Below are 25,401 nucleotides of genomic sequence, written 5' to 3'. Positions count from 1 at the left end.
TCACTATGGGAGAGAAGCAGAGGGAATGAGAAAGGATGTGGGGGCAGGGTGTAGGGAAAAGAGAGACAGCTGGGAAGAAAGGAGGGTGAGCAGACACATCAGGACAGTCAGTGAGGCGTTTCCAGGTCAGCGGATGCTCAGATCGGCTTGTTTTTTTCCTAAGCTCCTGGGAAATCATAGCAAATCTCCACATTTCACCCACAGGGATGAGATAAGACAGGAGAGTGCAGCTCAGGTATCATTAGGACTAGTAGCCAATTAGGCAAAATTCCTCCACAGTTAGCAAGTTTCATAGGAAGAACTATTATAATCTGGCTTTTAAGCTTTCACCTTACGCTGAATAAATGTAAGGTAAAATAGCAGAAATAACAGAAGAATACGCTAAGTAATAGCGATAAGGTCAAACCACAAAATTCTGTGTAATGGTAAAGAATTTAGCTTTGCTTTCCCCTGAACAAAGATTTTGATCCATGTTCGCATACAGTGTCAAGTGATCTAAAATTGGAAAGAATGGTGAAAAAGCCTTGTGCCTAGAACTTAAAGTGATTTCAGTCTGGTCCTACAGCCAGCTGGGGGCTTCTGAAGGATGACGGGTAGAATAACACCTCATTCTACACAGCCTTGGTGCAGGCCAAGAAGCAGAGGATGTGTGTGCCTCACAGAACCTGTGCACTGTTCAAACGCACTGTTTCCTTCCCTGTACTCTTGTATCATGAAACATTAAGACACTGCCACAGCTGGAGCAAAGTAAAGGACTCACCTGGTCACTGACCACTGATAAACCATAGCCAAGTTAACACATACTTATTTATGTGGGTAAACTGTTAAGAACTAAAAATACATTGTTTTAGATGTTCTAAAGTTTGAGGTCATAAAACATAAATTGCTTTTGATAAATGTTATTTTTCTTTTAACCTAAAAAATTCATGAGGTGATATCTCATGTTCATGGATCGATGTTCAACTCAGTTTTCACCAATGTGATGATCTATAAATGCAACGTAGTCCCAGTAAAAATCCCGGCAGCATCTTTTAAAAACAGACAAACTTATCCTGAACTTGAATCCCTACAGAGAAGAGAAAGCCTGAGGGCAGGCCACAGGAAGTGAAGAGGAGTGAAGGCTGAAGGCTCAACTTTAAGGTTCATAAAGCTGCAGGAATCAGGACAGCAAGGCATTGACTATGTCAACAGAAAAGGATGGAAAGCCCAGAGCAGACATGCACGCCTCCACTTGACCCGCACACCTCCTCCTGACCCCCACACCTCCATAAACCCCCACACCTCCTCCTGACCCCCACACCTCCATAAACCCCCATACCCCCACCTGACCCCCACACCTCCACCTAACCCCACACCTCCACCTGACCCCCACACCTCTACCTGACCCCACACTTCCACCTGACCCCACACCTCCATCTGACCCCCACACCTCCACCTGACCCCCACACCTCTACCTGACCCCACACCTCCACCTGACCCCCACACCTCCATCTGACCCACACACCTCCACCCACACACCTCCATCTGACCCCACACCTCCACCTGACCCCACACCTCCTCCTGACCCCACACCTCCACCTGACCCCACACCTCCTCCTGACCCCCACACCTACATCTGACCCCATACCTCCTCCTGACCTCCACATCTACATCTGACCCCCATACCTACACCTGACCCCCACACCTCCACCTGACTGAACATTGAGGAGAAAATAAATCAAGGTAATCCAATGGCGAGAAGAGCATTCTTAAGAAGTCGTGTGCTGGAATATGTGCATGCTTGCTTATATGCAAAACAAAATCACACCTAGATTAGATCATATAAAATCCACAAAAACTAACTTCAAGTGGTTCATAGACTTATAGGTGAAAGGTAAAACTATAAAACTTGTAGAAGATAATAGGAGAAAAATCTAGACATGAACTTAATCACACACACAAACACACACCCTGCCCAGCCCCACTACTGAGATCAAACCTATGGCCTCATGCATGCTGTATTTCCCAGCCTGGGTATAATTATTTTTTTGGTAGAATACCAAAGGCATGATTCATGAAATAACTAGTTGGCAAGCTGGGCTTTACTGAGATTAATAAACTGCTCTGTGAAAGAGCCTGTCAGAAGAATGAGAAGACAAACCACAGGATGGGAAGAAATATTTGTAAAACATAGTTAATACAGGACTGCCATCCAAGATACACAAAGGGCTTTTAAAACTCAACGATTGGGAACCAAATTGACCAGCCATCTGCAGAGATACACTACCAAAGAAGATATATGCATAGAAAATAAGCACATGACAATACATTCGATGTGAAACACTATGAGAAACTTACATATTAAAATGAGACCCTATGATATATCTCTTGGAAAGGCCAAAATCTAACACACTGACATTAAATGCTGGTATAGATGTTGAGCGACAGGACTCTTCATTGGATGCGGGAGGAGTGTGAAATCATACAGCCACTGTGAAAGCCAGCTGGGAGTTTCTTAGGAAATTAAGCATGCTGTTACTGTAGGATTCCACGATCACATCCTAAAGCTTGTGTCTTAACAGAACACTGCATGTGCAATTTTGTTTATAGCTGCTTTGCTCACAATTGCCAAACATGAGAGCAACCATCGAGTGGGTGAATGCCTAAATAAGCCTCGTCCATTGAGACACATGAAGATTGCCCAGCACGGAAGAGAAACGAGCTCTCAGGGTACAAGAAGGCACAGGGCAAGGGAAACTTCCTGTTTCCAGCTCCACAGAAACAGTAAGATCAGCGGTAGATCAAAAGCAGGTGGCTGGGAAGAATGGTCTGGGGAGCACAAAGGATGTTCGGGGAGGGACGCCATCCTGTATGCAGCACAGTGGCAGACAATGTGGATCAGGCGGAGATTTCACCAACAGTGAGCTGGGCAGGAAAGCACCGTACAAGCTGGAGCAATAGTTAACTCTCATGTTTTCTGGGCTTCTGCCTTAGGACGGAAAGGCTAGAGACAGAAAAAGTGAACCTTCTCCTTATACCAGTTTCACGACCTCGAGGGGAATTCACACCACTGAATCCACCTAAAATTTTGGAGTGAAGGATGGGGTGTGCGGATTGACCCACTTTGAAAAATATGAAAAAGTTAAACACACACACAATCACACTCAGATACACACAGTCTCCCCCCCGCCCCTTTTCTCCACACACAAATGAAATGCCACAAAAGAATTGCTTCTTTCCCAAATGAAGCCTTTTCTACCACTAAGAAATTGCAATGAGGCTTATAGGCTTTTCCTCACCTGGTTAACAGATACAAAAGACAGGTATTTATGGGCAGCAGGCATAGTAGGAGAATAAGTAGAAGCAAATACAGGTTCCTAGAGGGCAAAGCAAGAGGATTAGAGGTAAGACTGGGAGATGGACTGGCATGTGGAGTGGGGAGTGAGCTGGGGAGTAGAGAGGCAAACTATGAATTTTCTAGCAGAGTTAATGTTTTCATTGCAATTTTGGTTTTTTCTCAGAACACTCTTCCTTTGAGTGTCAGTGCTGAATGGCACACACCCCACACAGCCCAGCCCCTGCACCTGAGGCAGGGTGGTGCAGTAGTTAGTAAGTTCACGGCAGGTTACTGCAATATAAGTATATATGTATCTTTAGTTAGAGATGAGACCTGGGCCTTTTGCCAACAGTTTAAATACATTTATGTATTACCTATTAAAACATTTAATACATAAATGATTACTTTCTTTATGGCATTTTCATAATATGACTTAAAAATAGTTTAAGGACACAGGATCAGCTTCCGCACTGGATGAAAGCTGTATATTGCCTAGGAATACAAAAACAAAACAAAACAAAAACAAACAGAGAAGGCACTGGGCACCATAGGTGCTATGAAACTGGAAGAGAAGGCACTGGGCACCATAGATGCTATGAAACTGGAAGACATGTTAACAGCCGTAGGGTCAGTCACCTATGCTTGGGTGAGCAGAGCGAGCCTCTGCCGGTCTAAGTGACTATGATGCATTACTCCTTCAAAGCTGGGTTTGTTTTTTTTCCTTGTTTCAGATAAGGTTTCCAGAGAACTTCACAAGGAGCCAGACAAAATTATATTCACGGTGACACTGTTCAGATGACCTGCACTTACCTGAGGTGCCCGTATACCATTAAAAAAATGCTACATAGGACCATAAGCATGCTCAGGATGCTCAGGAATGTGTCAGCCTCCCTCTGTATGTGACAAGTTTTTCCTATACTATATATACACACAAATATACATATAGACATATACATATTTGAGTTTCACAATAAAAATCCTGGGCTTTTCTTTTCAAAACCATGACTCTGAGGGTTCTCTGTAGTGTTCTTGCTCTGCTCTTCTGTCTCCTGGCTGTGTATCCAAGCTTTGCACCCATCAGGGGAACCCACCATGTTTGGTTACAGAAAGACACCTGCGTTAGAGTCAGGCTTACCCAAAGCAGATTAGAAATGGCATTATCATCTGTAAATCCTCCTTCTTCCTATAGGTTAAAACAAACAGGAGACATTGTAGAGGGCTGGAGGAGCAGAGTATGCTGGGATGTCACCATCACTCTGTGCCTGGGTTCAGTCAGTCAAAAGCATGCGCATGCTCACATTCCAGTGTGGTGAACAGCAAGCAATCTCATTCCTCAGGAGCAGGACGACACCCGTGAGCAGACATCCAACAGCTTGCTTGTCTTACTGTTCCCCCCATCAATCTGCTTCCTCCTCAGCTATGGCAGACAATTCCAGCACGAATGTGGAAGGGGTTGCTTCCTTGGATTTTCAGGACCTTTTTTGGTGGTATCTGAGATCTCAACCTGAACTGACCTCATTAGAGCAGAAGCAGAAAGGCCGCCCCGCCCCCACCTGGGACTCACACACAGATACACACCTGAAAACAGCCAGATCTACAGTGGGTTTTATTTCATGGACAAAGTCCCAGACACTGGATGGCTGTCTTCAAAAGGACACGGGAGCCACCTTACATGCTACACTGCTGACTAGGCCCACACAGGGCTGGGATGTAGTGAGTTGGTGAAAATAAAGAACTGTCATTTTCTAGGAAGAGGATATCTGGAAGGCCACTTCTTTAAGACCTTGTTCTGTTTTCCTTTCTCTTGATGGACATGGAATCAAATCCTGCTCAAGTGCGCATGTCCCTCGAAGTGTGGACCTAGTCCGTGCCACCACCTAGTGGCTTTTGGATCCTTACCACTAGGTGCAAATGCCATATCCAGAAGCCCAGCTGTTTGTCCGCTCGCCCTGACCTGCACTAACTCAAGTCCAGGAAGCAGGCACGGAGGGTGGTGAGGGACAGGGGAAGAAGGGCGCCTGAGTGACTTCCATGGGAAGGGAGGCAAGCCAGGGGATAATCAGTGCTCTTAAGAGTCAATTCATTAATCTTGATATTTGAGGACTGTAATTAGAAAGTGAACAACTGCTCCCTGGGGCTGAAATTCGAGAACAAAAAGGAAAATTCTTACTTCCTTCAAAGCTATTCATGAACCCAAAAAAGACCATATCATCACATAGGACCCCAAATGAGACATGGGTGAGAGCACCCCGATTTCTTTTCTTTGGGGACAACTCCTTTGACAGAGAAAATGGATACAGATTTTCGAAGCATTTATTAATTTTGTTGTTGTTGCTTTGACATAGGGAACATTCTGTAGCCTGTGCTGTCCTGAAACTTACTAGGTAGCCTAGGCTGACCTCAAACACACAGAAATCCCCCTGTCTCAGTCTCCTGAGTGCTAGAATTATAAGTATCTGCCACTATGCCCATCCCATGCCCTAGTGTCTTTTATTTTTTTAATTTTGTGCATATGGGTGTTTTGGCTGCATGTATGTCTGGGCACCGAGCATATGCATGGTGCCCACAGAAGCCAGAAAACGGTGTCATATCTCCTGGAACTAGAGTTTCAGGTGGTTCGTGAACCCTCGTATGGGTGCTGGGAATTGAATCTGGATCCTCTGGAAGAGCAGCCAGTGCTCTTAACTACTGAGCCCCCCCGCCCCGGCCCTGCTAGTGTCTTTTCTAGGGTCTCACTAGATTCTCAAAGTTTTAAATTATCAATATGGCATTAATAGAAATGGAAATTTACTTTATTTCTGTGGTGTGTGTGTGTGTGTGCATGCACATGTGTGCACATACAGAGGCTAGAGGTCAATGCTGGGTATCTTTCTCCAGTGTTTTCCACCTTTTCCAACAGCGTCAATCACTGAACCTGAAGCTTGATGATTTCTAGACTAGCTGGCCAGCAGGTGTGATGGTGTAACAAGCACTCACCAGACCTGCCTTTTATGTGAGTGCTGTGGATCCATAATCAGGTCCTCGTGCTTAGGAGACAAGCGTGTTACTGACTGTGCCAACTCTCCAGCCCCTAATGTTCTTATTTTTTTTTTCTGAAACAATGTCTCACTCTGTAGCCAAAGCTGCCCTGAAACTCACTATGGAGCTTAGGTTAGTCTTGAACTCAAAGCAAGCCTCCTGTCCCAGCCTCCAGAGTGGAAGCGCTGGGACTGTAGGTATGCTTTTTTCTTAAGGTGGCTGCCGGAACACTTAAATTCCCCACATGCCCTCCCTCCATGACATGCTTCCTGGCCAGGACTGCATGGATCTTCACGGGAGAGATGGGCATGACTTACTGAGACCTCCCTCACGTCCGCCTCTTCTAAGTCCCCACAGCTGCGACCTGTGTTCATGTTCCAAATACTGTGACCGAGAAAATGTTCGGTAACACAAACGTATGCTGTTTGAAGGATTCAGAAGCTGGGGTTCCAGCTGTTTTGTGCCTGGGTGTAAGAATGGATGGTGGCAGTACCTGCCCTCCTCCAGCCACCCACGGGCAAGTCTAATCTAGCTTAAGGACCAGGCTCTTGTCTGCATGTGCACATCACCAACGTCTCCTTCCCTTCTCCAGGGTGGCACTCAGACAGGCCCCTGGAGTAACTTTTCAAGCATGCCTAGGTGGGCATCTCAAGAAACACCAGATGTAAGACACTTTGCCTATGTCATCTGAGCACAGTGAAATAGTGGACTTGGGTAGACTGGCAGCCCTGGGGAAGAAATGAACCCGCACATTGCCAGAGGCAAACCACTTGACCCTTAACAGAACTTGAGACTTCCCCATGTGAAGGACGTGGGACCGAAATAGACTGGCTTATTTTAACTTCAAAGAGCTTATTGTCTAGGCCAAAGTGAACTGGGCCACCGAGGAGCCTAGGAACAGTGAGTTCCCCACGGCTGCAGAAGCCGAGTGAGCCCAAGGTGGCTCTGCACACCCCGCCGGTGCAGCCTGTGTGCAGAGCCTAGAGTCCTGCTCTTTCCAGCGCCCGGTTTTCTATCCCAAGAGTGGGTGCAGGGGCAGCCTGAGTCTCTCACCTGTAAGGACATTCGTCTGGGCAGTTTGGACCCATCCTCTACCCACATGTTCTGGAAATAACAGGAGCCCTCACTCTCCTAAGGAGATGATGAACTTCTGCACTGTCCAAGGGGAACCCGTCTCCCTCTGAGTTTCGGTTTTGTCTTCACCTAACTGTGGGTGAGAACTCTCAAAGTGACCACACTGGGAAGTAACGTCATGTACAGCTAATAGCTCTGCTGTGCAGGCATATGCGGAAGTCATTTTTGGACCAATCACTTCAAGATTCTCTTTCTGTGGTGTTTGGGGTGGAACACAGGGCCCTAGTACATACTAGGCCAAACGCTTGACCACTGAGCCACATCCCAGTCCTAAGATTCTTTAAATAAAGTTGTGACCCAGGGAATAAATTATTTGGGGGACCTGTGTTTTTTTAAAACCTTGAAATCTCAATTTTACATATATGTTTAATATGTAGGTACAGTTAAAGCCATTATAAATGGCTGACAATGATATGTCTTTTGGGATCATCTTCATCACCCTGTATATCTCAAGCTAAATAATCCAAATATATTTTACACCTGAGAACACACATGGCTGGGAACTAAATGTCCTCAGTCTTTACCTTTAACAACATGTATGTCTCAAAAAAGAGAACTCCAATTGCCATTCCAGTAGCGCCTTTGTGGACAGAGAAGTACCGTGTTATGTGTTCTGGGACCTCACTTCACTATCCTGTGGGTGCACTCATTTTCATGTAGGTTTTTAATATGCAGAGGTCACATTCAGAATTTTTCTCACTGCTACTACTATTTATTTACTTGTTTGTTTATTTGTTTATTTTCTTGTTTATTTGTATTTATAAGATGGGCTTTTACTATGCTGCCTTGGCTACTCTCAATTTCTGGGGCCCAAATAATTCATCTCATTCAACCTGTGAAATCACTGGATAGGCACAAGCCAGCATACCTGGCTTCAGGTGGCTCTCTTAGGGGCCCCATGATCCTCTAGTTGGACCTTAGTGTGCATGTGTGCGTGCGTGCGTGTGTGTGTGTGTGTGTGTGTGTGTGTGTGTGTGTGTGTGTGTGTATGTTTTCTGTCTGAACACTTTAGAAGATTCTGGAAGCTGGGTAGTTGGGTGTGGCTCAGGTGAATCACTCTGCCTCAGCCAGCAAGCACACTTGTGTTCTTGGAGTTAGCGGGCAAGGGCATCGCGGCTGAAGCACGGGATACCTGGCCAAGGCTGACGATCACTACATTTGTGATTCAAAAAGTCATCGCTATGCCCACATAGGAAATGCTTGCGCATGCAAACTAATTTAACTGAAATTCATATATAGGTCCTCAACAAAAGCCATACCTCATCATCATGACACAGGCTTAAGGTGAGGCAGCCAGTCCTCATGGACCACAATTAGGCTCTCAGTTTTCCTAATTAGGTCTTAAATCTCTGCATAAGAAATTTAAGTCCATGTTTGATGTGTAGCTTATAAACTGTGGTGAGCTGTTGTCTCATTTGAAAGACTTTAATCACATTCTAACACCAGACTTCATTTAAGATTTAACTGTGAACACATTTGGAAACTGAGGCACTTGCTTGCTGCGGCAACCGTGTGGTGCTGATACCAATCCTTGGCCTCAAGCCTTGACTTCATGGTCAGTTTTAGCAGCCTTGTGCAAACCGTGTCTCCTAAGGGCAAGGAAGCGCCAGTGCTCTGCAGAGCAGGGGTCATTAAGCCACGTACACTTATTCCCAAGACACACAAGTGTGGCGTTAGTGAGGCGGACACGGTACCTTCTTCTTCAGGGACTGCTCCACCTCCTGGATGTGCAGGCTGCTGCTGGCTTTGCCATATTCCTGCTTCCGAATCAGTCTGTTCTTCCAGTCCTCCTCACCGCACTTCTTCAACAGTGCCAGCCTGGAAGGAAGATACACCGACGGAGAATTCAGCACCTCACTCTCAGAACCTACAAGAACCTCTTTTCCAAGACGATTCTAAAGATGTTTTAGTTGGTTGGAAAGAAAAGCTGAAAACAGACTTGTCCGATAAAAGATGCTCCATCATCCCAGGAAGGAGACCTACCGCTCTACTTTCCTCTTGCCCTGGTGCTCAGAGCTAGGGAGGAGAGAAAAAGAACTTTCCCCAGTGAAATGTCTTCTAGTGACCCCTTCTGGCCACTGGGTGAAATAACACTTAAAGATGAACGCTGTAGTTCTTTGCAGTAAACACTGCTGGAAAGGGCTTAAAAACATAAAGAGCAGGAATGTGTAACAGCAGAGGTGATTCTCAACAAAATAAATTATACTCATGTATGAAAATTTCATAATGAAACCCTGATTGGTACAATAACTATACACTAATAAAAACAGAAAGATACGGCATCTTGGTATCATACTAAAGGTAAACTATGATGTCCTCACTTTCTTCTAATCTCAGCCCTGGTCTTTCCCCCATGGATTAACCCTGTCTTTACCGTGTATCCTTACACAAAAATGACCTTCTAAAAACCCATTTAAGAAGTTATTAGTTCAACTTTCTCTAAGGGAAAAAAATACCCCCCCCCAAAAAAATATCTCATTTATGGAGATTTCGACCAGCACATTTAGCTCAGGCACTGCAAGACTTTATCTAAAGCTGCTTGCACATTTAGTGCTCTCTGAAAAGCCAGTTTCCAGAACAAGAGGCTATTTTAGAAAGCTATGTTATCACAAAGGAAAACATCTCAGCCATTTCAGTTCAACAGACAAAAGGACAAATAGGGCCTCTGAGGCTCCCTGAGGCTGGTGTTCAAACAACTTAAGGATTGGGGGGGAAACTAGGAAATGAGGTGATGAGACCCCCATTCCCTTGTGCGTTGACAGGATATGCCTTTGACCACAATACCTGACCCACAACACTGGCTGCCAGGCAGCCAATCAGCTGCAGTCTGGGTTTGGACATTGTTGTGGCTTGGGTATGAAATGCCCCTACAGGCTCATGTGTTTGAACACCTGGTCCTCAGCTGGTGGTAGTGCTGTTTGAGGAGGCTGTGGAATATTTAGGGTATGGGCTTAGCCCTAGGGGTGGGGCTTGAGGTTTATAGCCTGCCCCCAGTACTGGCTTAAGCTCTCTGCTTCTTCTAAAACATGAGCAAGCTATGCCACAAGCTCTTGCAGCCATAGATGGTGGCTCCCTCCACCATGTCTTCCCCACCACGGTGAACTCTGACCCCTGCTCTGCCCAGTTGCTACTTGTCAGGTATTCGGTCCCACCAGTGAGAACAGTGGTTAGTATAGCCCTTTTCATTTCCACTGAGGCACATCACTCTCCCTGCCCTGTTTGTCAGGTATGAACTGGACATGGGGCTCTCCAAGGCCCCAAGTGCGAAATTTCCTGATTCTATTCAGTATCTGTATTGGAGGTAGGATGCCTTACACTCCGTGATAAAAGCTTATTCACTCATTTGCTGGTGGTTATTGGATACAACCCAGGACCTCAAACATGCTAGCCAAGTGCTCTGCTGCTGAACTGCATATGATAAAGGAGTTTTTGCTAAGCAAATAAGGAACCAAATTCTTTATTTAACAAGAATCCATTCCACTTACAAATGTATGCATAATCATCTTTTATACTTTCCATCCTTCTATCACATAATGTAAATGGGCTCTGAACAACTTCCTAAAGGACACAGAACTTTGAACTTTGGGTCCAGACCCTCCTCAACCTCTTCCTCCTTTTCTAATCTCTCTGTCTTATGTGGCAGCAGATAAGACCACAAAAAAGGCCCATTCTATAAACTCCCATGAGCTGTCTTCAACCCAATGCAGGCTCACGAAGCTTAAGCCACCATTTAGACTTCACTTCTACAGTTCTCCAACACTAACATGGCTACTTCATGTATGAGAACACCAAATCTAAATTCCTTCATATGTTTTAATTTCAGCTCATATTAAATAGTGACTATTATTTATCGTGTCCCAATTACTTTGAATGTGCCCATTTTATTGCAATAAGAAAAAGAATTTCAAAAAGTCAAATTATTAAAAAGAAATAGTCCCGACGGTGAGCTGAAAGCATCAGGAAATAAGGCTTCCAGCTAGTGGACACGCGAGGCCTTCGCTCCCCCAAATAGGGACACGTCCGAGCCATCATCTGGAGGGGCATCCCACTGTCACTCATCCTGCAAACTGCCCTCAGAACCAGCTCCTCTCTCGCTTTCCTTTGGACTCAGAGCAGGCATTCTTGGCCTTCACTTCAATCAGATTGGATTCTAAACGATTCTAGAGTGCAAACCCTCGACCTCAGAAGCAGAGACTGTTAAAGATGATGAGGCCAGCAAACAGCTTCTCAACAGAAGAACAGTTCCCCTGGGACTGCTCTGAGGGACAGGAGGCTAATTCAGAAAAAACAAACTGTGGAGTCTACAATCACTCAGCTGCCTTCCTTATGCTCCCCTGAAGTGCACAGACATCTTTAAGAAACTGCGTTTTATTCTCATTACACAGAGTAGGAATCCAGGTGCAGACAGGTCAAGGTTCCTCTGAGCCAGGGCCTCCTGCGTGTTGGTGGGAGAGGAGGTGTGATTCCAAATCCTGCCCCTCCAAGTCCCAGTTATTTTCTCCCATGAGAAGTGGAGCTGAGCAGACACACAGTGCCTATCTCCGTCAGGAAGAGCAGACCTTTTCCAATTTCCCTGTGATGTTCTCTCAGTCCTTTGCAGGATGGCTTCAGAGAAACATTCCCTTCTAAAGCCCTGAAAGCTTGCTTCTCAATATGCTGGCTCCTTTAACTTCCAAAGACACCAGAGTAACCAAAATAATATGGGAGAAACTGCTTCAGTTGAGCCCACATGGTACTTGGCCCAGCCCTTGCTTCCACAGTACAAATGATGAATAACTTCATAATAGCACACAGTGAATCTGAGTGCATTATCCTGTCCCTTCTGATTTCCTATTTGGTGTTCAACAAGCTGTGGAGGGTGGCGGATCTTTCTAGTCTTGTTCCCTACTCTGGCAGTCTCGTAGCCCTTCATCACCATAGCAGAGGGCTAAGGTCTGGGTCGACACATGACATAAATCCCCCTGTGCAATGCCAACGATTGTCAGCGCTTTTAACATCTGCCAAGTCTGAGGGCTATTTGTGGGCTGTGATGTGGAGAGCTGGGGCATCTGCTTAGTCTGAGGCTCCATACCCAGTGAGTGGCAAAGTATTAGCCTGCTAACACACTGGCCTGGCCCAGGGCCAATGGGGGACATGTGCTTACCAGGCCGCTGGGGGAGTGTCTATGGCTCTTGCCACAGCCCATGCTCTTCAGCAGGAATTCTGGCTTGAGAGCCTGCTGGATGAGGACAAGTTTTTCCAGGCTCATAACAGGGATGGGTCAAGCAAGGGGCAGGCAGATCACGTGCCCCTAATGTCAACTAAGGTATTTGTATTTCCTCTTTAGACATTTCCTTTATTTCAGAGAAAGGGAGGCACCCATGGACTTCAGCTGAACTGAGCAGCACTGATGAGTAATTGCATTAGATCCTGGTCTTAGCTAATGAGAAACCTGGAAGAATTAACTATTAATAATAAGCTTTTTGTCTGCATTTGGTTTTTTATCTGGTGCTGAAGACTGAACCCAGGACCTTGTAAATCCAAGCAAGAGCTCCACACCGTGCCCTGGCTCCACCCCTTGTTATGTTTTCTTTTTTCCTTTCTTCATTCCTTTCTCTTTCTTTCTTTTCTTCTGACGTTATGTAGTGTGTGTGAGTGAGCCTGGGGTCTGCCTACCTGGTTTCACCTGTGAGCACTGGGGGCGCAGATGTGTGCCCCTGCGCACAGCTTCCACATTCATGCCAGGGATTCAAACTCAGGTCCTTAGACTGGGCAATAAGCACTTTACCTACTGAACCACCTACTGAATCACTTGCTTTTTATTTATTTGAATTTCTAGGTGCTGAAGACTGCAGCTGGAATCTTGTAAATGCTAAGCACGCACTCTACATTGAGCCAGACTTCCAGCCCTTCTTATCTCGTAAGTGGAAGGCTGCCACAGTTTGAGTACAGTGTGCCTCTTCTGTTACTATGGTGGTATTCTGAGCAGACCTCCGGTGGGTGAAGAGATACTTAAAGGAGATGAATGTCTTTTTCCTGGGAGTGAGTTTATCCTCTGGACTCCAGATTCATTATGAGTGAGCTGCCTGCAAAGCATGGCCACCTCGGTTTTGTGGCCCTCTGCATAGGTCTTTCCTCTCTGAAAAACTTAGATATGAAGTGTCCTTCAAAAGGCCCACTAGCAGGAGTCAATCCTTGAGAGTTGGTGGGACCACTAGGGGTCAGCCTCCCTCAGTGGATGAATAACTCCCCTGATGGAGCCAGGATTTAATAGCATTTTGGGGGAGGTGGTAGAAATTTCTAGAGGTGGGTGGGTCCTCTAGTGGGAGAAAGTAGTCCCTGGCAGTGTTCTGGGGGGCACTGTTTTGTTTCTAGCCCTTTCCTGCTGGCTTTCTGCCTCCTGGGTGCCCAGGAGCATCAGGGCTAGCCAACAAGGAACTGACTGAGGTCTTTGAGACAGCCGACATAGCCTCTTCTCCTTCAAACCAGGCTTCCTAGGTAGTTGTCACAGAGAGGAAAGGTCTGACTGACTCAGCCTGACCTTCCCCTTGCTCTAAAATGTCACAAGGTCCTCTACCTCATGAGGATGCCAATGGTAGCCTTTGATTTTCCAGAACTGCGAGCCAAAGTATATTCTTTTGTTTCTCAAATTACTCAGCCCCAGATATTCCTTGCAGCATCAGGACTGATAGGCTGAGTGAGGGACAGAGAAATAAATAGAGGACCTCTGTAGTTACAGCAGTCTGAGGGCTCACTGGTAGCTGAACTCTTCCAGCTCAAAGTCAGAACCCAGAGTTTGTTGGGGAGACATGGACACAGGCTGTGTGGGGTGCAGAGGAGCAATTGAGAGGCATGCACACAGGGACCCCAGTTAACCCCTAAGGCAGATCTCTCTTTGCCTCTGTCTCTCTCTGCTCCCTTGCCCCCTTGATTTGGGGCAGACTTTCCAATATTTACAGGAGCTGACTGACTCAGTCTGCATAGGCCTCCCGTGGTGACAGGGCGGATCTGCTCGCCCTACGGTCATCTCCTCCCCAGAGTGAAAAAGCACAAATGTGGTGGAGTCGGTGATGACGGAAACACGATTTCCAAAGGCCCGATGGACTTTGCAAGCCTTCTTCACCTCTAATTCACCGCCAAATTATAGAAGTATTTGGTTTGCAGTGCTTTTTCAAAAGGTTCCAAAAAAGGGGCAGTTTGATCTCAAATCATGCAGACAGTGATACAATGGTGGCTTATTAATCCACCAGAAGAAGCATCCTAGTCTTCGTTCTGGTTCTCCTTCACACTGGACGTTCTAGACACTGCAAGTGCTCTTCTCATTGATGTAACAAAAATATCGACAGAAGCAACCTAGAGGAGGCTTGCTTTTGGCTAGCGGTGTGAGGCAGTAACAAGCCAGCGTGGTGGAGAAGGTGGGGCAGAGTTCACGCAAGTGGGAGTGTGTGGCCGGGCTCCTCACATCTCAGCAGATCAGGTCAGAGATGGGACTGCATCCCCCAGACTGCATACACAGCTGGGCTGCAACCCCCAAGGGCCCTTGACTAATGACTCACCTCCGTCAGCCATGCCTCTTGTCCCAGCTGTTTGACAACACCCACTAGTCACTAGCTGGGGATCAAGTGCCCATACAGAGGCACTTCAGATTCAAACCTAACATTTCACGTCAAAAAGATGAAGGAAGTAAAGGGACTTGGGCACTTGTTTCCTTAAATATCAAACATGTTCTTTAGAACATGAGCGCAGGACTAGCAAGATGGCTCAGTGGTTAAAGGTGCCTGCTGCTAAGCTTGACGGCCCGAGTTTTATCCTTAGCACCAACATGGCGGAAAAAGAGAACCAACTCAACATGTCCTCTGACCTCCCTCCACACTCCACACTCATGTGCTCTCTCTTGCTCTCTCTCTCTCTCTCTCTCTCTCTCTCTCTCTCTCTCTCTCTCTCTCTCTCTCTCTCACACACACACACACACACACACTAAATGTAAAAAATTTAAAAAGGAGTGTATAGAGGTTTTCTAAAAACTAATTTTCTAGTTGCTACACTGTTGATTTCGCTTTACACTTTTGTCTCACTATGCATCTTAGACCAGCCTCAAACTTCTGAGCACTCATGGTCTCCCTGCCTCAGTCTCTTTAGCAGCAAGAACTAAGGTGCTTAGGGCATCTGGTGACACTCAGAGCAGAGAACTTGCTATGGCCCAGTCCTTTGTACAAGAGAGACCCAGGCTGTGAGCCAAAGGACACAGGTCATTCGAACTCATGACAAAGTCTATGCTCCTCATTGCAGACCCTCAAATCTGTGAAGGGGAAAGTGTAATTTGAATCAAACCAAGTAAGGAATGTGTTAGCAGAACTGGGCATAAGGACACAGTGACTGAAAGTTCCAGGCACTCAGAAGACTGGGTCAGGAGGATTGCCTGAGCCCAAGGATTGTGATTTGCCAAAGGTAGTGAACACACAGTGCTGACGGTGCTGAACTAAGTCTCTCCTGTGGAAATCAGGGCAGTCAAAATAGCTGGACTAAGTAAGGTTTGAAAGCTTAGAATTTTATATGTCACCCCAGGAAAGAAGAGCAATGCCCCAAAAAATCTTTGAACATTTCCCCCATTCCCAATAGGTCAAACTTCACATTGAGCAAAGAGAAGGATCAGAGCCCTCACTCTGGGAGGCTTCTCATGTGAATGGTAAAGATAAGCACGTAGGTATTTTCAATGATGTACACACAAAGAACCATCAAGGCACAGGGAGGTCATGGTGAGATATTTCCTATTGACATAATTGATGATAGCAAAATTATTACTAAGTAAAGGGACCTTGACCTTTGAAAAAGCATATGTTAACAATGAAATGGAGCAGCTGAATATTTAGCAAGCAGTCCTGACAGGATTCTGAACAGACTCAGGGCAGGAACCTGTCTGAGAGGTTCTAGCTCTGGCTAGGCAACAGGTGCATGTTACCTTTACCCCCATATGTGGACTCACTTCCAGACAGCTCGCAGAAACCACGCAGTCATCTTTTAACTTCACCACAAAGCCTGGTTAGGAAGCTGTGCTCCACAGTAGTTCAACTTTAAGTCGTTTTCCCTCAAGAGTAAAACTCACAGAAAGAGACAGATGAAGCAGAATTTACTGAAAACAAGCAGGTGGATCAAGAAATCCCACAGCGACTGTCTACTGTAAAATTTCAGGGCTGGAGTTGCAGCTCAGTGGTGGCGTGCTTGCCTAGAAGGTACAAGACTCTGGGTGAAACCACCAGTGTGGGAGGGAGGGAAGGAGGGAGGAAGGAGGGGAGGGAGGATGGGGAGGAAGGAAGGGGAGGAGGGAGGATGGGCAGGGAGGAAGGAGGGGAGGGAGGATGGGCAGGGAGAAAGGAGGATGGGGAGGAAGGAAGGGGAGGAGGGAGGATGGGGAGGAAGGAAGGGGAGGAAAGGAGGGAAGGAGAAAAAGAGGGGAAGGTGGAGAGGGAAACAAGAACGGAAGGGGGAGTGAGGAAGTTAGAAAGGAAGGAAGGGAGGGAGGGACGGAGGGAGGGAGGGAGGAAAAAAAATTCTAAATGTTCAAATCAGTCATCCATCTTTGGCTGGTGAAATGGCCTGTCAAGACCAACAACCTGAGTTCAATCCCAGGACCCACATAATGGAAGGAAAGAGTGATTCTGCAAGTTGTCCACTGACCTCCACATATACTCTGTGGCACACGTGTAAGTACACACACACACACACACACACACACACACACACACACACACACACACACATACAAATAAGTAAATGTAATAAAAATTTAGAAAAAAGCAATTCATTTTATTTCCTACAAAACACATCCAACTTAGAGTCTAATCTCAAAGACAAAGCTCTTCTGTGGGAATTTATCTACCTTCGTCCTGTTTATTTAACTCAGACACTCAGAGAATGGTTGGATCTGCAGTTTGAACCACATGTTTCCGTCAGAGAAAGAGGCGAGATCTGAGCTCCCAGAGAACCAGATATGAAATAAGAAGCAGAGACCACAGACAAATGAGGTGTCCTTGTTCATTTTTCCCGAGTCTGGACTGGGCATCTCTCAATTTTGCTAAATTAGGTGCAGCTTATGTTCGTATGCCTCGGCTTCCAGAGTTATTCTAGCATCCCTGCATAGCCTGGCACGGCAAGTCGGCATCCCTCCCCAATACTGCCCGCCAATCACCAGAGGGGCTGACCTACCTTTCTTTGATTGACATGGTTTTGCTGGGTGAATCCAGGAGAGTCTCGCCCACTGGCACTTTGACCTCTCCGGCAGCGAACATGGCGCAGGGGCTCTTGAAGAGCTTCTCTGCCAGCTGCTCAGAGGGATCCTGCTGCTTCCAGGACCCCGAGGTTGCTGTCTGAAGAGAGGCTTTCCCAGCAGCTGGCTCTGTCTGCTCAGAAGCAGGTTCTCCAAACTCTGCTGCTGGAGAGAATGAGAGTGGAGTCAGCATCACGCCCCCAGCAAGCATCTTTCCGGCTCCCCATGGCCCCAGAGTGCAGCACCCAAGTCAGGCTGCGGCGCGTGGCAGGTTACCCAGGCCAGTGGGGATTATACAGACCTGCAGCACAGCTCACCAAGACAGACAGCTAGCCTGTGCCATCTGTGTCCCACGATGGAACTGATCTCTCCGATCAGTACCGTACATCTTCATTTCTAGCGAGCTGCACTCACAACCCAAGCCCATCTCAGTGTACATACTCTGCGTGTGTGAATGGAAGCTGCCGGCTCTCCTATGCAGACAGTGTACTAATCTATGGTCAGGATGCACGCAGAGTCTGGAAAGCACACTGGTTCGAGTCCTTATTTCCTGGGCTGACTGGGTGCAGGACTTTTGTGCCATCAACTTCATAAAAGGGCCAACACAGCTAAGGAGCTCAGAAGGCTACTGTGTGAGTTAATGTCACCGAAGTTACCTGAAACCCTTATCAAGGGCTGCTAAGAACTGCAGCCAATTTGCTGCTGTAGGCTCTATCAGTTCACTGACTGTGTCAGATTCGAGGGGAAGAGAGGTCTGGGGAAAGGGGTATGACTCACTGAACTTGGATCCATTCTAGTGATAAACTCTCGAGATGTAACTAACAGGAGCCACCATGAACACGTGCAGCAAGTCCGTCGGACCGCAGAGCCCTTAGGAAGCCCGGGAGCTGCAGGGCCTTACCTTTGAGTGAGAACTTTCTCATGACATTCTCCACATCCACATTCTCCTCCGAGGTCTGCTTATCCTTCAGGTCCAGATTCTCTTGCAAACTGCTTTTAGCAATGGAAAATTCCTTTAGCTCCTCACCAGGGTGGGTGACAGGAGGATGACCTAGCTCTAAGCTTCCCCTCCTCAGAATGGCATGTTTAGGCTCCTTCTGGCTGTCACCCTCTCTGACTCTGCCAAGGACAGGGTAGGAGGACTCGGCTTCGTCTTCGAAGGCTCTGTATGTTTGAATGCCACTGTCTACCGCAGTCGGCGCTTTCTTGCTTTCTGTCTCTCCACACTCCCCCAGCATTCCTTTGCTCCCACTGTGCTCTGCTAAAGGCTGCCAGGCTTGTGGTTTCAGAATGCTTCTCACTGGAGAGTCTGAGTTTTCCACGGGAGAAGGAAACTTGTGGTCAGTGGGACTTGCGCTGTCAACAGACGGCTTCGTCCGAAGGTCCCCCGCGTATGTGGGGGCGACTGCAGAGGCCATGGTAGAAACAGATGTGTTCACAGTGGGGGTGAATGAGATGAGCTTCCCACTCTGCACCTGGGAGGACACAGGTTAGGGACACCATCATCTGAGGGGACTGGCAGTGGAGGGCATCATATACCTGCAGCACAGCTTCCCGGCTCATCGTGCTGGAAAACCAGCCTGCGTGGTTACACACCCCGAATACATCACAAACAAGCCTTCTGCGGAAGCAGCTTGCCTCTGCTCTTAGAGCCTACCCAAATGGACTCATTCCAAGCAAATTATGAAAATGACAGAAGAAAAACAAACTTGGGTATGGTTCCTCCTTAGGGATGAGAAAGTGAAGAACCCAGGTACAAGTCCACCTGTTGACCTTGTCCTATCACGAACCCAAAAGCAGTGCTGTGCTGCTGCATTCAAAGAAACACACACACACACACACACACACACACACACACACACACACACACTCACACACTCACCTGCTCCACCTCTCCAAGCGTGACCGGCTGAGTCTGATACCTCGAGTTCATCCTTCTCTGCCGCACGTCTATTCTGTTTCGGGTGGAAATGGCTTTGGAGACTGGCTGGGACAATTTGTTAAACAAGGCCAATTTCTCTGCTAAGCTCAGAGTGGAGGAATCAGGTTCACCTGGTTCGGCAGACTCTCTGCCCTCATTTGCCTGGTCCCTGGCTAAAGCCTTTTGGTGAGCAGACGCTTGTAACCTAGAGGGAAGGCAGGAAAAGTCAGTAATATAGAGAAAAACAAACGAAAACCCACTACCAATTCACATATTAACTGTCTTAAAGATGCCGCTTATTTAGTAAAGGGCTGAATTCCCTCCATGGATTCGGGAGGGGGCAGGCAATGTTTAGTGGGTAAACAGTGAGTGGCGGGGTCAGTTTGGGACACCAGCACCGACAGTTCTAGGACAGGCAGACTTTTAGCTCTGAATTGTTTCTATAAAGGAAATGAAGGAACCAATGTCAGCCTGGATCCAGCTTCCTACAGAGAAATCCCAGATGGTTCCGATCACAGGGACTAAAGGTAAAGGCGGAAAATCATAACCCAGGTCAAACATCCTCTATAGATGCTGCTCGGGAGGTGATATCTTCGTTTTGAATAGTTAGGGACAATATGGTCTCCTGACAATGACATCTGCAAAGCAGGTTTTTGTTTGTCAAACATGTGACTTTTAAATATACGTCTGCCCCAGGTTCCTACCAATTTTCAGAAGTTACTTACATCTAATTCTCAGTAGCTTGGGAGTTGAAGAAAATTTCAGGTTATTAAACATCCCCCGATTCCTGACGGGGACTACAGAGGCAGAAGAGTGGTGGGAGAGCTCCTGTTAGCATGTGCAAAGCCTGGGGTCTGATGCTCAGCCCCACAAAATAATAACAAGAGTAATGACAATAGCCTCCACTGCATGGAGAGGAGGTTTCCAGCCCAGGAGGTCAACGAGATTCTCAAAAGGTCTCCAAGACCATATTGCCTCTGTCCTGGGAATGCTGTTCTAATGAGAAGGAAATTCAGCCTTCTTTATTAATCACTTATTAATTCAGCCTCTTATTAATCACTGGTCCCCAGGCAGTCATAGACCCGAGGTCAGTCTCTGTGTCCAGATGCATCAGGAGGACAGCAAGGAAGCAAGGCCGCCTGATGACTGGAGCCTTCCAGGGGTCCGAAAGAACAAACGTGTGTGTGTGTGTGTGTGTGTGTGTGTGTGTGTGTGTGTGTGTGTGTGTGCAAAATGTCTCTCTCAAGACAGCTGTGCTTCTGGATCAGGCAGTGTATTCTAGCTCGGTCATTTCATGTCTCCGAGTCTTATGTTTAGCTCATCACAGTTAAGACAAAGGGGATATTTACATGGTTTAAGAACATAATTTTTGACACATCACAGTTTAAAACTGAATCCTATTATATATCTACAACTGACCCTAAAATCTAATAGCACTGTTTCTCTTCTCTTCAAATTAGAAAACAGAAGTATTTGGTTTTAGTATGGATTTGTGTGTACACATATTTAAAAATAACTAGATCTTGCCAACATTTCAATAGTCACGTTAACGCTCCATTTTTAAATTAGTCTTTACCTGTTAGTATTTTAGAAGAAAAATAAAGTTTTTTTTATGTAAAAAAATGTATAAGTGGGTTAGTGTGATCCTAGCACCCACACAGGAAACAGGCAGATGGACGACACGTTTCTCACACAGTCACAGAATTAATGGTACCTCGTGCTATGACAGGACAAAACATCAAACATTTCCAGGACACTCACTGCACTGACTTGTTTGTCAAACACATGAAAGGCATTCAAGGCTTCCAGATGCACCCGCTGCCCAGCACCTTGGCACTGGGTGCTACATGCAGCTGTGTGTGTCCGGTACCTGGCAGGCTGCACAGCGCTCCTAGCTACAGTGAGGCTAGGAAGTCTTGCCATGACAGGGTGGGTGCCCCCAGAACGCGAAGCAGGGATAGGTTCACTTTAAAAGCAATGGCCATAGGAGGAGCGTTCATGAGGAGAGAGAAGAAAAGAGGCATTAAGGAAGGCATAGCAGTAAATCCAGAAATGCAAAAACCAAATATTTCACCGAAAATATTTGCTAAACACTGTGAGGGAAAAACGAGTCACAAAGGAACTTGGGAAAGCAATACAGATGGAGGGAACAGAGGCAGAGGCTGTCCAGAGTAAATGGGACAAGCAGAGGCGGAAGCTTGAGAAAGGGTCAACTCAGACAAACAGCCTCATTTTAAGAAGTCGTTTAAAAAGCTAGTGTCAACCATAGCCGGTCAGGAGATTCCGGCCACAGTTTAGAATGTTCTTCTCAGTGTAGCTTTTAGAAGCATCAGTGACCTCTTCAACCAATAAGCCCATCAAAGTAGACCCACTGAGCCTGGCCAGCCAGTTACTTCCCCCTCTTTTCTTGTTTTGTTTCCATGGGTGTCTGTTTCGCAGTGTTTACCAGCCAATCCAAGAAATTACGTTTTAAACAAATGGATATGCGAGGAGTCTCGGGTAAGTACACAGATGTGCTTGTCTATAAACACATCAAGACAACGAGGAGCCTAAGGCTGGGATGTAGCTCAGTGAAAGAGCACTTGTCCAGCATGCAGAGGGTGTGTGACCCCCTAGGATTGTTAAAATTGAACACTTGGAGAAGAAAGTGGAGGCTGGCCACCTCACAGCAGGTTCCAATAGCAAGCCTGCAGGCAGAGGTGCTGTGAGAGGCCAACGCGCCACAGAAATGTTTTTTTAAAACAAACAGTCTCGGTTGACTGGAGCTGCTAACTTTGAATGAACCAGTCAAGGCACACCTGAGCACACCTGAGCAGACTGCCCAAACGCAGGCTTCCTGGAAAATGTCCAACTGCCAATTAGTTTTTAGACACTTTGGTGATGGTTTAAAAACAAAGTAAATGCTTATCTCTTCAAGGTATGAGCTAAAATGTTTAAGGATGGAATGTCTGGGGTGTGGTTGAAGATAATGCATGCGGAGGAAGACAGCCTAGGAGATGATAACCATCAAGCTGAGGTTCACTGGAGTTCACCTCCTTTCATGTTTTATATTTTCACTGTGAAAGATAAAACATGAGGATAAAAGCACTTTAGAGGTAATCCTGGAACCTACAACAGGTACCTCCCACGACTGTTTAAATAGCAGAAATCAAAAACAAGTATGAAACATGTGCCTCTCTACGGCTCCTAGCTAAACTGCCTGATCTTTGTAGAAAATTCTCGAATCTCCCTTTAAAGATGACAGCACAGGCCAGGCTAAGAACATCCCCCAGAGACGCACGTGGCTGCGATGACCACTTCCTCCGTGGTGATGGGCTGGGTGTGAGACCGGTCCTGCAGGCGGCGCAGCCTTTGCTCCACAGCCGCGTTTCTTGAACGTCTCTTTGGGACGTTGTGTTCATCAAATGATTTCTCCATTTCCTGCAGTTAGAAAACATGGTAGAACCCCCCATGAATTCAAAGAAAAACAGCGAGGGTAACAAAATGTCTGTCTGCTGCTCTTCCGAAGGATCCATAGGAGGGGACACCAGAGAGAGGCCCCTGCCATCAGAAGCGAGGACTTCAGGCTGGAGCAGCTGGGTGGTCAAAACCAGCCAAAGCAGATCCTGAAGCTTAGTTCTTGATGGTCTGCATTAAAGGCTTGGTCCCCAGCTTGGTACTGGTGGAACGTAAGAGGTGGGGCTGAGAGCAAGGTCATCAGCCCCCCAAAAGGATCCCAGAATCCTGTCTCTTCCACTCTTCTTCATCCCTGCCACCAGGTGGGGAGCAGCTTCCTCCACCATCTGCTCCTGTCAGGGAGTGCTACCTCATCACAGGCCCAAAGCAACCGGGCCAGTTGCTCACAGAGTAGAACCTCTGAAGTACTGTGCAGAGATAAACTTCTTTTTTTAGAAAATGTGATAGCCTCAGCTGTTCTGTTACAGTAAAGGGACACTGAATAACTCAGCACAGGAGGAGAAGAACAGGTACGGCAGGCGAGGAGGACACCAAGGCTCCCAGAAGTGTGAGAAGTACCGGGCATCTTCCTCTTTGGGTTACGGTCTCTAAGCAAGCCATTTGGCACACCTTACCCTGAAAAGCAACCTCTTGGCAGAGACACTCAGCTTGGCCCGTTCATCTACCTTTTCTTCATCTGTAAAAAGCCATGAAAGAAAAACTGACCATCATTAGAAAGCATGGGCTTCATCTCTGACCCGGCCATCCCTTGGATCCAGGAGGCGGTGAACCGCCATCCTAACTGGGAAGTCTCCCCTTGTGAGGAGCTCATGCCTCCTCACCACAATTCAAACCAAACTGTGGCCAGATGGTGATGTTTACTGTAGTAGTCTGGCTAAGAGGATTTAAGAAGGGACCTTGGGAACAGACTGCCTTGCTGAGGCATGGTGGCAGTCACCAGTAAAATCCACTTCTTTCATCACAACGGCTGTTTCATATTGCTTACAGAACAAGCCTCTTCATTTCTATCAAAGGCAAAGGGAAGGCTTATCTGAAATTTCCAGCTAGGGCTCGCGGCAAGGCAATTTGGAAGAGAGCGAGAAAGTGACAGGCTCCAGGTTTCATCTCCCGCAAAGCCCCAGATCTTAGGTCTTCAATCTAATCTGGACAAGATGCGGAAGAACAAAAAGAAGAGATACTCGCCTTCAACCATTGGCATGTCTGAACCCGAAGGGTACCTAGGAAAGACAGGAACAGATAATGACGATGATTAGTGGTGGGCACACAAGCTACATATGAAACAAGATGCAAGTGAACTATCTGGAAGACTTGGCTGGAGCTACAAACAGTTGTGAGCAGACACTGTGGAGCGTGTACACACAACCCCAGCTTGGTGCATACCTTGTGGAGAAAAAGTGGTACTGACAGGAAGTTATTACATGAGACTGAGGGCACATTTCTGGTGAACCTTATAATTTCTATACATTTGCATATGATGATGCCATACAAAATGTAAATATAAGAAGTAAGCTGCTTATAAGATGAATACAAAATTCCTAAGCCCCGTGGCAGATGCTCAATTCATATGCCAGTTTAATAAAAGCACTGAAAATGAAAAGCACTACCTGAAGACATGTGTTTCTCCTCACCTGATCTGCAGGCAGTTTGAAACTATAGAGTTATAGCAGTTAGAAAAAGCAACATTCTTTGGAAATACATTTCAGTAAATAAAATAAGTATCCTTACGGCTGAGCTGGAACAATCCTGGAGTCCTAGAACCCTATGCAAATAGCATCAGGCTCACCAGGGCAGTGAGAACCCCATGTTTGAGTTGCTAGAAGTATACACACACATGCCTACCTATCCGACTCCTTTCGCTCTGCTGAGGTTATAGGTTGAGTTCTAAATCGCTCAGAAGTTTTCCTACTTTCACCAGGAGAAAGATAGTGTCTTGGTTTCCGAGACCCTCTCTCCCGTTCCGTGGGCAAGCCAATTCCTTCAGCTGACCTCTCAACCCGGGATTGGCTTTTAGGACCACAGGGCAGTGAGGGCAAAACAGGGGGGAGAGAGGAAGAGAGGGAGGGAGGGAGGGAGGGAGGGAGGGAGGGAGAGAGAGAGAGAGAGAGAGAGAGAGAGAGAGAGAGAGAGAGAGAGAGAGAGGAAAGGTTTATGCATCTCAGTGTAAGACACAGCGCTAGGTCCTACATGCTGCTACCATGCGCATCACATCTGCAGGTGGAACATTCCAGAGACCCACTCCTCCAGATCCCAATTAGTAGGCAGAAGCAGAATGGTAGTGTGTGAGCCATTTCCGGTACACTCTGCCCTGCACAC

At 46.7% G+C, this 25,401-nt stretch overlaps 1 protein-coding gene across 13 annotated transcripts in view; it reads right to left on the bottom strand.

Annotated features, from left to right (window-relative positions):
• Window positions 1-25,401, bottom strand: part of Svil (supervillin) — a 205,885-nt gene that overhangs the window by 41,585 nt on the left and 138,899 nt on the right. For 4 of the 13 annotated variants that reach the window (XM_052727634.1, XM_052727637.1, XM_052727635.1 and 1 more), the window contains 11 exons: window positions 24,928-25,092; window positions 24,271-24,305; window positions 23,703-23,764; window positions 22,913-23,052; window positions 21,503-21,598; window positions 19,594-19,837; window positions 18,613-19,186; window positions 17,651-17,876; window positions 9,163-9,286; window positions 4,452-4,499; window positions 3,279-3,356 (listed from right to left, as the gene is read on the bottom strand). In XM_052727634.1, the coding sequence (XP_052583594.1) occupies window positions 3,279-3,356; window positions 4,452-4,499; window positions 9,163-9,286; window positions 17,651-17,876; window positions 18,613-19,186; window positions 19,594-19,837; window positions 21,503-21,598; window positions 22,913-23,052; window positions 23,703-23,764; window positions 24,271-24,305; window positions 24,928-25,092 (1,792 nt within the window). The remainder of the gene's footprint in view (window positions 1-3,278; window positions 3,357-4,451; window positions 4,500-9,162; window positions 9,287-17,650; window positions 17,877-18,612; window positions 19,187-19,593; window positions 19,838-21,502; window positions 21,599-22,912; window positions 23,053-23,702; window positions 23,765-24,270; window positions 24,306-24,927; window positions 25,093-25,401) is intronic. The other 9 variants (XM_052727630.1, XM_052727641.1, XM_052727639.1 and 6 more) reach the window with 9 other exon arrangements.

The sequence above is a fragment of the Peromyscus californicus genome, unplaced genomic scaffold, assembly GCF_007827085.1.
Source record: "Peromyscus californicus insignis strain IS unplaced genomic scaffold, ASM782708v3 Scaffold_8__1_contigs__length_139910024, whole genome shotgun sequence".
NCBI classification, from domain to species: Eukaryota; Metazoa; Chordata; class Mammalia; order Rodentia; family Cricetidae; genus Peromyscus; species Peromyscus californicus.
Note: the sequence above shows the minus strand (reverse complement) of the source record. Positions and strands in the feature narration are given on the sequence as shown.